The following is a 14,884-nucleotide window of genomic DNA, read 5'->3' as shown; positions in this document are numbered from 1 at the left end:
TCCAAATGATTGGTTGGTGTTTCATACTTTCATAAATCATAACCCACCCCCACCCAAACCCTCTTATAGTAAGTCCTCATATATCTTAGGTCAGTGATGAGCGTTTTCGGTATTGGTTGGTACTGTCGGTAGTGAACTGGTATCAAGTTTGGTGTTTTCGATACCGGTACTGATACCAGTATGGTTCAGTTCGGTATCGGATCCAAATATTTTAAATTTTCGGGATCGGTACCGGTATCATCCCAAGCTCATCCCTATTGTGGACATTAGCTTTCTTGCATTGAAAATCTAACCGAACCGAAATCAAAATTAATAAAACTAAACTGAAAATCGAGTTCTAATTAGGTATCAGATCAGAAAATTTGAATTCTAATAAGATGAGTATTTATTGGTTTGGATTTCAAGTACTCGGTTTTGTAATAGGCTAGATGTCTAATGGGGTTTACAAATAAAACCATAGCCCAATATATGTAATGTGGGTTTCTCGGTTTTGACATGATTTAATTTTCGTAGAACCGAAAACTGTTTACCTTATTGGTTTTGGTTTAAAACCGAACCAGAAACCGTATACATAATTCCTACGTCGTCTTAAAGGGTTTCGATTTGATTTTAGGTTTAATTGGTTTGAAGTCAAGTATCGAACACCTATGTTTTAGACACTATCATTAATTAAATTATATGGTTAAATACTTTATTATTATAAAAATGGGTTTTACCATTCCAATCTCGAGTAGCTCACATATCAATTTCATCCCTATAAACTACCCATGTTCACAAATTTTGAATTTACATGTTGTAGCTTCCAAATAGACGTAGAGGTTTCAATCCAACATTAGTCACGTATGTTAGTCATGTCTTAGAAAAAGTAGATCGCTGATACCAATACTTAATATAAACGCAATCAAACCTCAGACCGCTGCTTAATTAAGTAGATTATGCATGACTCGTTAGTTGTCATTTTGGCCAAACCCTTGCGTGATTTTGTAAACAAACAAACGTACATAGTAAAATCTTAGTAAAATCTTATTTAACATGTGCTTGAAACAAATTAAAAACGTCTAGAAACTGCTTGAAAACATGAGCATGCATTGGCTAGGTTTCATCAACACGTGTTGTTATGTCATAGGTGATCAACCAAGAATATGGAGCTGAATATAAAACAATACTGTATATGTTAGCAAACACTTGATGACAATAAAAGTTATTAAATTCATTTCATCTAGTCTTCCAAATCATAGATACTTTCATAAGTGGAGACAGAATAAAGCGTTTATATAAAAGACGCTTACTGTCTGCCGCTGATTCAATACACTTCTACTGTGGTGTCCGATTAGATACTGTTATTTTCTCCCAAACCGTAATAATATTATTTGATCTGATCATTGAACCATTTATTTCTCTTGTTTCTTTTGTCATTGAAATCTCTTCAATTTCTACACACGTCTTTTTTTCGGGGGCCTACAACCATTATGTGGCATAGGGGTTACATCCCGTACGAAAGTTAATAATAATCTTTGGTCTCTACCCGGACCTGATGAAAATAATGGGATCACTCCTTATGGACTCGTTGAGAATGATTCTGGTCTAGTTCGTGGCCTATTAGAAGTGGAAGGCACTCTGGTGGGATCCTCACGGACTTGCAGCCAGTTTGATAAGGATCGAGTGACATTGCTTCTTTGACCCGAATCAAAGAATCCCTTAGATATGATGCAAAAAGGATCTTGTTCTATCCTTGATCAGAGATTTCTCTATGAAAAGACGAATCGGAGTTTGAAGAGGGGGGAGGAGAAGGAGCCCTCGACCGGCAACAGATCACATGTCCTTAACTGACTTGGAGCATACAGGACAGGAAAATCTATTAAAAAAAATTAAAATTATACAAGATACATAAAAGAACCCGAAGAATATTAGAAATGCTTAATTCTTACGGTGTATCATCTCGTTAAAACATTCTGAATGTAATTGTGTGTCCACATTTCATGACACTATGGCAGCAGCCTTTTTAAGTGAGTCGATTAAGTACTGTAAATAAAGTCCAACGATTTTTAAAGAACTAAAGAGTGATCTTGGATTCGAATAAATTAAAAGGGAAAAAACTCAAAAAACATATGTGACGATGGTGCATAGAGTTTTCAACACATGAATGATTGTTTTGTAGTTTTTGAGGATAGCAACATCCTGAGCATTGAACATGCAAATAGCATAAACAGAAATATTAAGCATATAGAAACGAACTCTTTTAAGTGATGTCGTTTAATGAAAAAATGGCACTCGGTTTGACTAGCAAAAGTCAAAGGTATCAACGCATACCACACTTCTTGCAGTGGAAAAAATTCTCATGGCCACCAACTCTGAAGAAAATAAATGATTTGAAACTCGTATGTACATACACCACAGTTTGTGCAGACGAGCAATCTGGATAATAACAGAAACACTCATAAATTAAGTGAAATAGTGAAGAAGACTCAGGCAATTGGTTATACTTTGAGTCACAGCAACATGCTTGCTGCTCAGTGGGAGAAACTAAACATATTAAGAGAATGTTATATGAAAAATCATTATTTAAATTCTACTTATATGTCGGCGCAATTTGAAATACATTTCTGCCTATAGAATGATGATATAGGTTACATTATTTCATTGTCTATATTTATATCACTGAATCAGTTGAAACTCTCTGAAATGTACAAATCTGTCAAAACTATAAACGAGACTTTGTAATTCATTTTAATATTTACGAAAATAAATTCAAACATACAGAATCATGGAACGGCCAAAGGAGCTTCGCTCGGTTGGCCTTCCTACGCTGACGAATGCCTCACATCTTCTATTAACTTTTTCAGTAGTGACTTTATATTCTTACACAAGGTTAATTAGACTAAATTGTTCCATATAAAACTTGAAATTAGGATAAAAGACCACATATCCTATCAGTACTATTTGCTGCAGTGGTTAAACAGAAACAAAGAACAAACTCATTTGTAAAACTGTAAACTATGTAAAATATCACATGGATTTTTAATCAAATACATTAGGAGTTAGGACACCCACTCAAACCTGCTGAGATACATATACAAATACATTAACTTGGATGATCTTTTGGTAGTTGGTTTTGGACTTCTCTCTGTTATTATATATCCTCTATATAATACACAATATACTTCTTCATATGTTTTCCTTTGGTTGATCAACTTACTTTCTGTTGCCTTTAGTTATACATAGGTCTCTCTTTAGTCTTTAGTCTCTACTAACCCAAACACATGCATTACACTTCCGGAAATGTGTTTGTACTCCTATCGCCTTCTTTCAGGTTGCCGAAGACGCGTTGCCGAAAATCTGATACCATCATTGGAAGTCCTTCCTGGAGTGGCACCATTGGCTGCCATCCTAGAAGCTCTTTAGCTCTTGAAATGTCTGGCTTCCTCTTGTGCGGATCGTCTTCTGTGTTTGGCCTGAATTCTATCCTTGCATTCGGATCAATCGTGTCTTGCACCACCTGCAGTATATAACAGTTTTAATAATTTCTTAAATCTAAATGAACCACCTTATAAGTTTTAGGCAATTCGGATTTTAATAGTTGACTTTGCTATTCAAAAGGGGGTTGCGGCGCAGCTTGTTGCCTGTTTGCATGCCACTTTATTGTAATCGTTTTGTAGTAACTAATAAAAATCTTGGACTTTCATAGTTCAAACTATGATCCATGGAGTGTTAATTATCCATACTGACAATGTGACACATGACAATAGTAACTTTCACAATTGTTGCCAAGGGTACCCATACTTACCTGAATTGTAATTATCTTTACCCTGATAAACAATTTAATAGCTTGGGATTTTCCTATAAAAGTGGGACTGCTTTGACAACGAATGTGAAAGTTAGAGGTGTCATTGATCACATTGTTAGTGTAATTTATTAGCGGCCAATGAGTTTTGGCTTGAATTATTAAAATTCAATTTTGCTTAAGGTAATAAATCAAATGATGGTGAAAAGGGTAACCTTTGCGAGTTCGAGCATGGTGAATTCACTGGGGTTGCCTAGATTAAACGGCCCAACATGATCTCCTTCCATCAGCCTCATTAAACCTTCTACCTATTCTTCATCCGGTACACATTATATTTCATAATTTATTGTGATATAAAGCCATAAGTTATACGAAAACTAGCTTTAATTACCAAGTCGGAAACATATTGGAAGCTTCTAGTTTGCTTCCCGTCACCATAAACAGTCATCGGTTCCTTCCTCAAGACCTAGTTCATGCATACAACATCACAACAAGTTTATTGAATATGGATACTTTTGTTTAATGTTTTCACATTCTATGTAAAATTATAAAGTTTATCAGTTGCTGATCTTGAGTTTCTAAATACACACCTGAGCCAAAAAATTGCTAACAACATGTCCGTCATCAAGGCACATTCGTGGTCCATATGTGTTGAAAATCCGAGCAATTCTCACCTGCAAACAATATCATCAAAAACATGTTATGTGATGAAGTCAAGAAGTGGTTGACAATGTAGTCATACAACGATGACATTATCTAGACATCACTGACATATCATATGCCCATATGGTCATATGGGTCATTTTGTATGCGAAAAGTGGTCAAATGGACCGTTTTGGATAGTAATATAGCCCATATGGTAGGGAGAAAAGGTCACTTGGGTCGTATGAAGATCATAAAATATCCGATTTCACACTTATTAAAGACCCATGTAGTCATCACCCATTTTCAAAACAACCCAATTCTAAAAATAATTATAGGATTTTCTAGATTTGCTATTTTGGCTGAGTATTGGAAGAAGATCATAAGAACCTCAAGGTTAAGTCCCCTATGGTAGTCCATGGTAAGTGTCTCCGCAACTCGCTTGCCTTCATCATAACAACTTCTAACACCTGTCCATAAATGTACCCAAAACCGATTAACCATCAACCTAAAGGCTAAAACAATGTATTTCATGATATATACAAAACTAAAAAAGGGTGTGAAAACACTTGTATACTTAAAACATAATTTATACAAGATAGACTCACCGATAGGGTTAACGTTGCCCCAATAGGTCTCAACTTGTGGGTGTTCAAGGGGATCACCATAGACCTCACTAGTACTCGTTAACAAGAATCGGGCATTGATCCTCTTTGCGAGTCCTAGCATGTTCAACGTTCCAACCACATTTGTCTTGTGATCTCTCTCTTAGTTAAGGATTCTTAAGATAAACCCAAATCAACATGCTAACTACACTCTACACATAAATTTTGAATCAGCAATTTCTTTATTCTAGGGGACTCGTTTAAAAGTATCAGAAGACTCATAAAGAAATTATTTTTACTGAAAATTAGTGAATCTTTAATATGTATGATTCAATGATTGTGTGCGTTTTAGGAATCGTATAAAATTGTGTGTCATCATATTCACGTGTATTAAGATCCTAAGCAAACCGCTTATACAAGGATATAATGGTCTTGATGGGATTGTACTTGTAATGAACCGGGGAAGCAGGACAAGCAAGATGATAGATTTGATCAACCTCTAACAAAATGGGTTCAACCACATCATGTCTAATGAGCTCAAACCTAGGGTTCCTAAGATGGTGTAGTATGTTATCTTTCCGACCAGTAAAGAGATTATCGACTACAATTACACTGTCGCCACGAGCCATCAAACGATCCACCAGATGGCTTCCAACAAACCCGGATCCACCCGTCACTAACACCCTCAAACGCTTCGACTTTAACCCAAGAGGGATCTTGCCACCTGCATCAAATCAAACATAAACTCAACAAGTTTGATATTCTCAAAGAAGAAACAAATATGTTAGAATTCTTAATCTTAAACATGGATTGATCCATCTTTTGTTTTGATAATGTCTTTGTAAATTCATAATGCCACATAATACTAGGGGGTGTGCATGAGTCGATTTCTAGGCTAAAACCAAACAAAAAACCAAAGTTATTGTTTTCAGTTTTAGCAAATCGTTCAGTTTTGGTCTTTCGTATTGATTCGGTTCAATTATGCTTATCAGTTATAAATTTGGGCTAAAAATGTTAAATTAATGAATTTGTGTCCTTATGCTCGCGTCTTAGTGTTAAGGAAGTGGAAATCTATTGTGGAGGTTTAGGGATCAAACTCTGGCACCACTCGATTTACTTTGGGAGACTTGATTTACATCCCTCATTTAGGTTGTGGGAGCGGTCGATGAGAGACACCCTTTTTAAATGAATGAATTTGTGCCTAAAACTTTTGGCTTTTATTTTTGTTAACCACTTGTTAATGAATTTAGAGCATGCAACTTTTGGACCAAAATAATGAACTTTGATCATAAATCCAATCATTCGGTGTGGTTCGGTTTGGAATGAAGCATAACCGAAACCTAACCATTACATTTAGTTTTCAAGGAAAACAAAAACTGAATCGTCTGTTATTGGTTTCGATAACTTATTTCGGTCCAATTAATTAATACTCATCCCTACCACAAATCATAACATAAACCCTATACATGAAATAATTTTAAAAAACAATACGGAAAAGGATATACGTACTTACCGGCATTCACATGGCTGGAATGAAGCTCGTAGGCTATCCTACGAGGTAAGGAAGTCAGCTCGGCAACATAAAATGAACCGGAAATCTGTTCATATTGCAGCGGAGTCATGGACGGCAAGGCGACGACAATGTTGGAAACAAGAGCTGCAATGGCGATTCCAATGAAAACAAAAAGCAAGCGGTGTCCTTGAAACATGTACCGGATGGACTCTTTGATTGAGAATGAGAATATTTTATTAGGGTTCATGATCTGTGCTTCATTTTGATTAATGGTTTCTGGCGCCATTTTGATCAAAATCTATGCATGCATGGATGTGATCGATGATTATTAGGAGATCAATTGATTGCTAGCTGTTGAGAAAGGATGATAATAATATTTATATATATGGGGATTGATTCATGGGATTGTAGATCTTATTATTGCATGCTTTATGTGAAACGAAAGGAAGGTCGAAATAGACGGTGATTTATATATCTATCTATGATATTTTATTATATGTTGTGCATGATCCATCAATAGTGTGTAGGTGTCGTTAGTTTATGTAAGCAACTTAAGTTTTAACAAAACTTATGCTTTACTAAAAGTTGTGACACACACACACACTCGTACACAGTTGCTGACATAGTTTTGAAGCTTGTAGCCAAGAGATAAATATTTTTGGAACTAATTACAATAAAAAAATGTGTTCAAATAAGTTTAAGGGTGACTAGAATCTGATTCAATAGATGGTTTTTACATGTGAAGAAAAGACAAACGACGAATCCTGTTAGATTCGTAGAAAATATTACCATACAGGGGAGGAGGGGTAGAAATATCAAGCTTGATAAGTGAATTATAGCATGGGTTTAGGTTTAAGTTTAAGTTATAAATTAAGTTGTTGAGTTAAATATGCAATCATGAGACATAAGTTAAGGGTTCATGTCTCCGTTAGCTTAAATACATGTTTCAAATAATTTCATTTTTGTTGTATTTGACTCATAAACCCATAACTTATCAATAGGCGTCCATGAGAATAGTGTAGGATGGTGAACCAATGTTGAGCTAGTAAGGGCGAAGGTGTGAGATTTTGCGACAACTATATACTTGATTTCACAATATGCATTTCACTAATTAATGCATGTTAACCCACTTAATAATAATAATAATAATAATAATAATAATAATAATAAGTATATAGGTTTGGAGACAAAAAAAATTAACGTACTAATTGTGAGAATTAAGTAGAGTATGTATATACATATAGTGTAATTATGTAACTACATTGTAGAATAATTATATGGAATTACATAATTACCCTACTTGATTTTCGCAATTCGCATGTTAATTTCTTTTGTAGGTTAACTTTCCCCGTAAGTAGAGGTGCACAAACCGGTTTAAAACTTAAAACCGGTTTGGGTTGAAACCGTTTCGGTTTGGTCAACAAAATTCAAAACCGGTTTATAATTGGTTTCAGTTCGGGTTGAAACCAGTTTCTCGACCAAGTTGCAATCGGTTTGGATTTTGACCTTTGATCGGCTTGGGGTTTGGAAGCGGATCATGAAAACAGTTATAAAAAAAGGCCTAAGGCCCAAGAGACCCAAAAACAAAGTTGGGCAACCAGAGCAGCATCAACCATAATTACTGATTAGGTTGAGAAGGAGATCAATCGTAAGGTCAAATCGTGCAGGATCCATGGCGTCCGGTTGGGGGATTACAGGCAACAAAGGACGATGTTACGACTTCTGGATGGATTTCAGCGAGTGTATGTCTCGTTGCAGAGAGCCTAAAGACTGCTCTCTTCTCCGTGAAGACTATCTCGAATGCCTTCACCACTCCAAAGAGGTACATTCGAATTGATATTATCGTGTGATTTGTTTATTAATTTAACTTCATTTCCAAATTGAACATCGCTATATGATTGATTGATGCTGTAATAGAACTATTGTATTTAGCTTATTTCAAACCCTAATTGATGTATGTTGGAATTAGTATTTTGAAGCTGATTAGTAAGTAATAAATCTAGCTATAACTTGCTATGGGAAAATAGTGTGTGATAGTTTTGATGATTTTAGATGATTCATTTCTTCATACCTTTTCGTTGTTTTGACATATCAGTCTCTTACAAACCCTAGATTTGACCAATTTTGACCAAGACGTACATCTGGCGCTGAGCATATTTGGGATTGAGTTTGGAAAATGCTTATTGGCTTATTGGTATTTTTAAAAAGCCAATAACTTAAATTGTGTGTGGCAATCTCGAAAATCCTTTTTATTTTAGCTTTTTGAAAGGGTTAAAAAGCAGTTTTTTAAAAGCTCCAAATCCTGGCTTTTCAAACTCTATCCCAAACATGATTGCTTTGTTCGTCTTGCGCATCAGGTGCTTTTTTTTAAAAAAAAACAAGCATTAAGCTTGGTTGTGCAGCTGTTTTTGTTTATGTGGCATTGCATAAAATAGTTTTGCTGGATTTGATGTTTTATTGAATATTTGCATTATTTTGTAGTGTTGAATATAGTTGTAACCGTGTAAGGTGTTTGTTAATATTGTAGGAGCATTATGGTTTTGTTTGAGATGATGTCGGATTGTCAGTTGAAACTCTATATACAATAATTTAGACCAATCAGTTTTTTTTCCTTCATATTACGTGGTTTTTGTCTATGTCACTGGTTTATTTTTAGTATACTCTTTCACTGAAGAAGTAAAGTTGATCAAATGTCTAATTGCTTAAGAATATTAGTATATATATGCTTGATAGATTATTGTGAAAATTCAAAAGAAAAGGTAATAGACATTTATGCACATACTTAAGTGTAATCAATTTTATTTTAAATCTCAAGTTGTACAATGGAGAAGAAAATGGAAGTTCTTAAAAGTTGGAATAATGGAATCCAACACTAGAGTTGTTGATTTTGACAATCCTGCACACTCACAGTACACACTATGCAAGTCATGTAGTGGTGGTATGTTGATTATGCAGTTTAGGATGGCTTCACATAAATGGATGTGTATCTCACTGGAATTCTATATAATTATATCTTAACATGTTGTCACAGTTAGTCATCTCTATAAGGTATAATGTATATTTTAATAGTATTAATCAATCATTTAGTTTTGTAACTTTTACATGTTATGAGAGAGAATAAAATTAGAAGGAACCTAGTCCCCACTAGATAGCAGATACCGTTTCATTTGACGGATGTCTTCAGCTACCCTTTATATTGTTGGCGACATGTATTATTCATCATATGTGTTATTTACTTATTTACAGATACTATGTTATGTACAAAAAAATCAGAGACTAGAATATGTACTTTACTACTTGAAACTCGATTAAAAACCATTTTGAGAATTCTCTCTTCACTAGTATATTAATCTGATTTTGGAATTTGATACAGTTTCAAAGGCGAAACCGGATTTACAAAGAGGAGCAGCGCCAGATAAGAGCTGCTTCACAGAAACCAAATAGTGGAGATGGGGATGGAGTTCCTCATCATTAGTGTAAAACTCTCAAAATTCATGGTTTTTAATAATGATTGAAGTGTGCAATCTATTTTATTTCTGGAAATTTGGTGCACCCCTTTGTTGTTCTAAGCGATTTGAGTACCTGTTTCATCAGCAGCATGCTATGTTTGAGCACATTTTGTTTTAATGTTAATCATAGACCCTTTTTTGTTGTGTGTAATGCATACTCACATATGCGCGTTATGTGATTATATAGTATTTTCAAATCGAAGATATCACTACCACAGGTATAGAAAAATAAGTGCCACCCATGTCAGTTTCTCTCTCCAGCACCACTGTCTGTCTTCAAATGCTACATGTCCCGGCCCTCCCTACAACCATAGCCACCCTCACATCCTAATTCGACCGTCACCAATTGCAATACTTGGAGCCAAAGTTTTCATAAATAACCTGCAAATATAAGCCGAAATCCTAAATCTCAAAACCCTGAAAATATCTCATAATATGCAAACAAAGCTATGGACAATACTCCAAATAACTGAATGTCCATTCATGTTTATTAGTTATGGCATTATGCTTATTTTAAAACAGTGGGGCTGAGGCAATGGTCTTACGCTTTGAACTGCATAAGACAACACATGTACATGACGCATCTCACACCCATATACCTGAGGAGTGCCTCTTGTGCAAATGAAGATTTTGTGCATCTGAGAGGTTACACGTATAGGTTTTTTTATGTTGTGCATAGGTATTTACATCTAAATTTCGGCTACATGATAAAATTTTATCTTTTTTCTAAACATTGTATAAATACTTTGCGTCTTGCATGTGTTGCACTGTTGCGTGCATATTGCCTCACTTCGGTTTCAGTAACTCACCTTGGTGTGGGTTGCACTTGTTTAAACCAAGGGATTATGTTGTGTAGATCACAATATGTAAGATGGACAGAGTGTGAGATCTATGAACGAAGGGTTTTGCTCGAAAAGATGGACAGAGTGTGTGAGATCTATGGACGAAGGGTTTTGCTCGAAAAGATGGTTCCTTTTATTCAAGTGGAAGACAAATGAAATCTAATATTTAATTGTCATGTTAACTAAAGGCACATAGACGCCTTCGGTAATCGGTATCGGTACCGAACCTAGATCTTCAGTATCGATACCAAGATTTTTGGGAAAATTGTTTTGGTACCGATATCGGTTAGGCACCGAGCTCATCCCTATATCTTACCAACAAAAAACACATTCGATCACAAAAAGCCAATGTATACGTAAATATGATCAATAAAATAGCGCCTGTATCATTTGAAGACAAAAGCGAAAGTATGCTCAATAAATACTAACATAGTAACATTAGTTGCATAATAATATCATCAAAGATCTCTTAAAATACTAATAATCAATAAATACATAACATATTATCATTTTCTCCAATTAAAATATTTTTTATAACTACAAATAGTAACAAAAAAAAGCATATAGGTATGGTCTTTTTTGCATGCACTTTTAGATAGCGTTTGGTATGCAGTAAATCAGTAATGACAAGAAAATTGTAGTGGCCTTTTTGCATGAACTTTTAGATAGCGTTTGGTATGCAATCAATAATGACAAGAAAATGGAATGATTCATTGCGGTTTCTATGAAAAGTTATGTCGTTTAGAATTTTCTTTGAAACTGAAGAGATTATCAAACAAATATTTTTGAATTAAACTCCAGGTCTCTGATCCACAATCTATTTGTAATCTTTAACAGAAAACTATTGACTAGCATCAGGTGAATCAAAGATCAAACTTACTTAAAACAAACACCAACTGAGGTCCAAAAACACAACCAAACTTGCAAAAAGTTTCAATCAATCAATCAATCATGCCCAGTAAAATCCCACCGACAGCAAAGCTATAAGTAGGGTCTGGGGAGGGTGGGATGTAGGCACACCGTACCTCTATCCAAAGGAATAAAGAGGTGGCTTCCAGAGAGTCCCTCGGCTCTAAGTACATGTGTATGAAGCAAAATAAAGGAAATCAAAGTTTAACAGTTATATAAAAACTACTACTAATTATAATAATATTAATAATAAGATCACAGTTTAACAGATATATAAAAGCTAATAATAATTATAATAATAATAATAATATATCTAAGGGAAATACCATTATGGTATGTGACCTAAATAAGTTAAGTCTAAGCCCTAAGGTAATCAATTCTCTCTAAAAATCCTTAACTTTAATTCTACTTCTCCACGAATTCCTATCCTCAACCATGTCCTCGGAGAGGTTTAGGTCTATCAAATCATGCCTAATCCTCTCATCCCAAGTCAATTTCGGTCGTCCTCTACCCATCCTCCCCTCTATAGTAATGTTTTCTACGGATCTAACAGGATTCGTCGTATGTCTTCTCTTTACATGTCCAAACCATCTAAATCTCCACTCTCTTATCTTGTCTGCTATGTTCGCCACCCCTAATCTCTCGCGAAACACAACGTTTCTTATTCGGTCTAGCCTTGTGTGCCCACACATCCAATATGGATATGCAAAAAGTTTGCATATCCATATTTAATAAGCAACAAAAACCATACTTAAAAGCAACAACTACAGCAAGTGCCTCAACTCTTTGCAGGCTTGGGTCACTGGCTAGAGATGATGATCCTTAACATTCAACCTCCTTCAACCCCACACCAAAATACAAAAATGTCGGGTCAGTAGCACCTTCTTTGTAGTAAGCAAACACTATTGTCGAATCATCATGCATACTCTCCCCAACAAAACTGCAAAAACAAGTCATAATCAGTTAATCACACACATGAATACAAGATCTTTGTATTTCAAAAAAAAAAAAAAGATAGCTCGAGACTTACAACTGAAGGTCACTGAGCTTTGAGAGAAGAAACTTCGTTGCAGCCTCAATGTTCTTCTTAAATAAATCTTGCTTCTCTTCATCAAGCTTGGGGGTAATAAGTTTGATGTACTTCTTGATATATGCAACAAACTGCTTCTTGTCAAAAGGAGGTTGTTCCTAAATGTGCATCATAGTTTTATAAATACGTATAAACATTTAAAACCTTAATAACATATAATATCATAACCAGATTAAACTATGTACCTGGAGTCTGAAGGTATCGACAATGTCGACCACCTTCACTGCTTGATCATCAACGCCTTCATCTTCATCACCTCCTTCTGCAGAAGGGTTTGCGCCAATGTCAACAGCCACTTCTCCTTGTACCACCCACTGCACATATACTATTAAACATACCCGTGATTAATTTTCCGTTCACCGACAACTTCCAACATCAATTTTTTTTTTAAAAAAAAAAACAAGTGCAAGATTATACCTTTCCTTCAACTTCCCACAAGATCCCATTCAAGATCTCCTTATAAGGAAAGGAGTTCGAAAGAAGCTCATCACCTGAATTTATAAATACAGTTGGATTTAAAAATAAAATTAAACAATCAAAAAAATTTATTAGGTAGAAAAACAATTAAAAAACATTGATTTAATCAATTAATCACGGAATCAATTATACTCAAAATTGTCACTTCAGATAAGATTAATTTTATTTCTCAATTTTAGCTCATCAATATCAACTTCAATTCTTTTCTTGAATAGTATTATCAATAGAAAATATTAAGTCAATTAAATTTAAAACATAATAAAATCTGGAAACAGTTAAATCAAATAACATCACCATCTAAATATAGTATTCTAGCTAATAATTTTTTGAGTAATATTATCAATAAAACAACAACAACAACAATAATAATAATAATAAGTCCATTAAAATTAAAACACAATTAAACATAATAAAATCTGATCCCAGATAAATATTTAAACATCAGAAGCTGAAAAAGATATAAAATTTTACAGATTCCAACAAACCATTAAAGCTTCAAACATAAGAAACCCTAAAACCAGCTAACAAAAACCACAACACAAATTAAACCCAAAAATTAATCATCAGATCTAATAAAACTTCAATCGGATAATCAAACAAGAAACTATATCTACACGATTACCTCAAAACTAAGGCTAATCGATTACTAAAACTAAAAACCCTAACTTTATTTATAATCAGGAAAGTAAAAAACCCATGAAATTGAAACAAAAAGATTACCAGAAATCAAATCTTGATAGACCAACATGTTGATTCTGGATCGGTGGTAAAAAAGAGAGCACAAAGTAGGCAACTTGCGATGATGATTGGTACAAAACAAGAGGGTTTGTGGAGTATAGATATAGCGGGTATATATAGGCCAATGGGGGTTTTGGGGATGATGAGTTTGGTGTGAAATTACGAGTATAGGTTTTTGGCTCTTTGGTTGTTTACGTTTTTGCCCTTGTTAATGGAGTATTTGGTTTAGTGGTTGGGTTCAAATTCAAATCTAACTATACTATTAATAACCAATCATTAAGTTTTACTAAAATTACGGATGTTGACCCATTGACCCACTGACTTAATTACGGTCATTATTTTTTAACAATTATAATACAAATCCATTGACTTATTATTGTTTAACAATAACAATTGACTTACGATTTACTAATTAACATTTGAGTTACATATATATAACAAAATTAGTAACTTTTTATTTTCACATCTTATATGAATTACATTACATAATATATGGTGTTATAATTGATGATTAATTGTATTATTGTAAATAATAATATAATTAGTAACTTATATTTTTACATTATGTAACATTGGATTTTAGAAAATTAGGCATTTTAGAAAATTCAAAAATTTGAAAATATATTATTTGTATTTCTAATCTAATTATGTAAAATTGCATATTATTTGAAAATCCATTAATTACGATTTCCCTTATATTCGTTCTTACTATAACTTTTTTGAAAATGTTTGAAATTTCCTAAATTTATGTTTCTAATCAATTACCTGTATACCTTCC

The 14,884-nt window shown here is 34.1% G+C and overlaps 3 protein-coding genes across 3 annotated transcripts; 1 reads left to right on the top strand and 2 right to left on the bottom strand.

The window, feature by feature from the left end:
- Positions 1-3,265: 3,265 nt before the first annotated feature.
- Positions 3,266-6,843, bottom strand: LOC143540726 (UDP-glucuronic acid decarboxylase 4-like). Its single transcript, XM_077033713.1, has 8 exons — positions 6,542-6,843; positions 5,454-5,752; positions 5,032-5,179; positions 4,814-4,893; positions 4,372-4,455; positions 4,173-4,247; positions 3,997-4,089; positions 3,266-3,496 (listed from the first exon to the last, which is right to left on the bottom strand). The coding sequence occupies exons 1-8, from the start codon at positions 6,825-6,827 to the stop codon at positions 3,266-3,268; spliced, it is 1,296 nt and encodes a 431-aa protein (XP_076889828.1). The 5' UTR covers positions 6,828-6,843.
- A 1,349-nt stretch (positions 6,844-8,192) lies between these two features.
- Positions 8,193-10,201, top strand: LOC143540715 (NADH dehydrogenase [ubiquinone] iron-sulfur protein 5-B-like). The gene is made up of 2 exons (XM_077033703.1): positions 8,193-8,363; positions 9,915-10,201. The coding sequence occupies exons 1-2, from the start codon at positions 8,214-8,216 to the stop codon at positions 10,014-10,016; spliced, it is 252 nt and encodes an 83-aa protein (XP_076889818.1). The 5' UTR covers positions 8,193-8,213; the 3' UTR covers positions 10,017-10,201.
- Positions 10,202-12,511: 2,310 nt separating this feature from the next.
- LOC143540706 (translationally-controlled tumor protein homolog) lies at positions 12,512-14,226 on the bottom strand. The gene is made up of 5 exons (XM_077033695.1): positions 14,089-14,226; positions 13,309-13,382; positions 13,077-13,205; positions 12,832-12,989; positions 12,512-12,741 (listed from the first exon to the last, which is right to left on the bottom strand). The coding sequence occupies exons 1-5, from the start codon at positions 14,114-14,116 to the stop codon at positions 12,624-12,626; spliced, it is 507 nt and encodes a 168-aa protein (XP_076889810.1). The 5' UTR covers positions 14,117-14,226; the 3' UTR covers positions 12,512-12,623.
- Positions 14,227-14,884: the final 658 nt, after the last annotated feature.

The sequence above is a fragment of the Bidens hawaiensis genome, unplaced genomic scaffold (genome assembly GCF_021521415.1).
Source record: "Bidens hawaiensis isolate Kalapana, Puna unplaced genomic scaffold, B.hawaiensis_p1.1 tig00000820_1, whole genome shotgun sequence".
Classification (NCBI taxonomy): domain Eukaryota; kingdom Viridiplantae; phylum Streptophyta; class Magnoliopsida; order Asterales; family Asteraceae; genus Bidens; species Bidens hawaiensis.
This window is presented reverse-complemented; position numbering and strand designations above follow the sequence as displayed.

Bases quoted from the DNA above. Each gene is read 5' to 3' on its own strand.
- LOC143540715 (XM_077033703.1), top strand. From the start codon at position 8,214: ATGGCGTCCGGTTGGGGGATTACAGGCAACAAAGGACGATGTTACGAC. The intron at 8,364-9,914 runs GTACATTCGAAT...AATTTGATACAG, and splicing joins GCCTTCACCACTCCAAAGAG to TTTCAAAGGCGAAACCGGAT.
- LOC143540726 (XM_077033713.1), bottom strand. From the start codon at position 6,827: ATGGCGCCAGAAACCATTAATCAAAATGAAGCACAGATCATGAACCCT. The intron at 5,180-5,453 runs ATATCCTTGTAT...GAGAGAGATCAC, and splicing joins ACAATCCCATCAAGACCATT to AAGACAAATGTGGTTGGAAC. The intron at 3,497-3,996 runs GTTACCCTTTTC...TATATACTGCAG, and splicing joins CCATGCTCGAACTCGCAAAG to GTGGTGCAAGACACGATTGA.
- LOC143540706 (XM_077033695.1), bottom strand. From the start codon at position 14,116: ATGTTGGTCTATCAAGATTTGATTTCTG. The intron at 12,990-13,076 runs GTACATAGTTTA...ATGCACATTTAG, and splicing joins TCGATACCTTCAGACTCCAG to GAACAACCTCCTTTTGACAA. The intron at 12,742-12,831 runs GTAAGTCTCGAG...TTGTTTTTGCAG, and splicing joins AAGCTCAGTGACCTTCAGTT to TTTTGTTGGGGAGAGTATGC.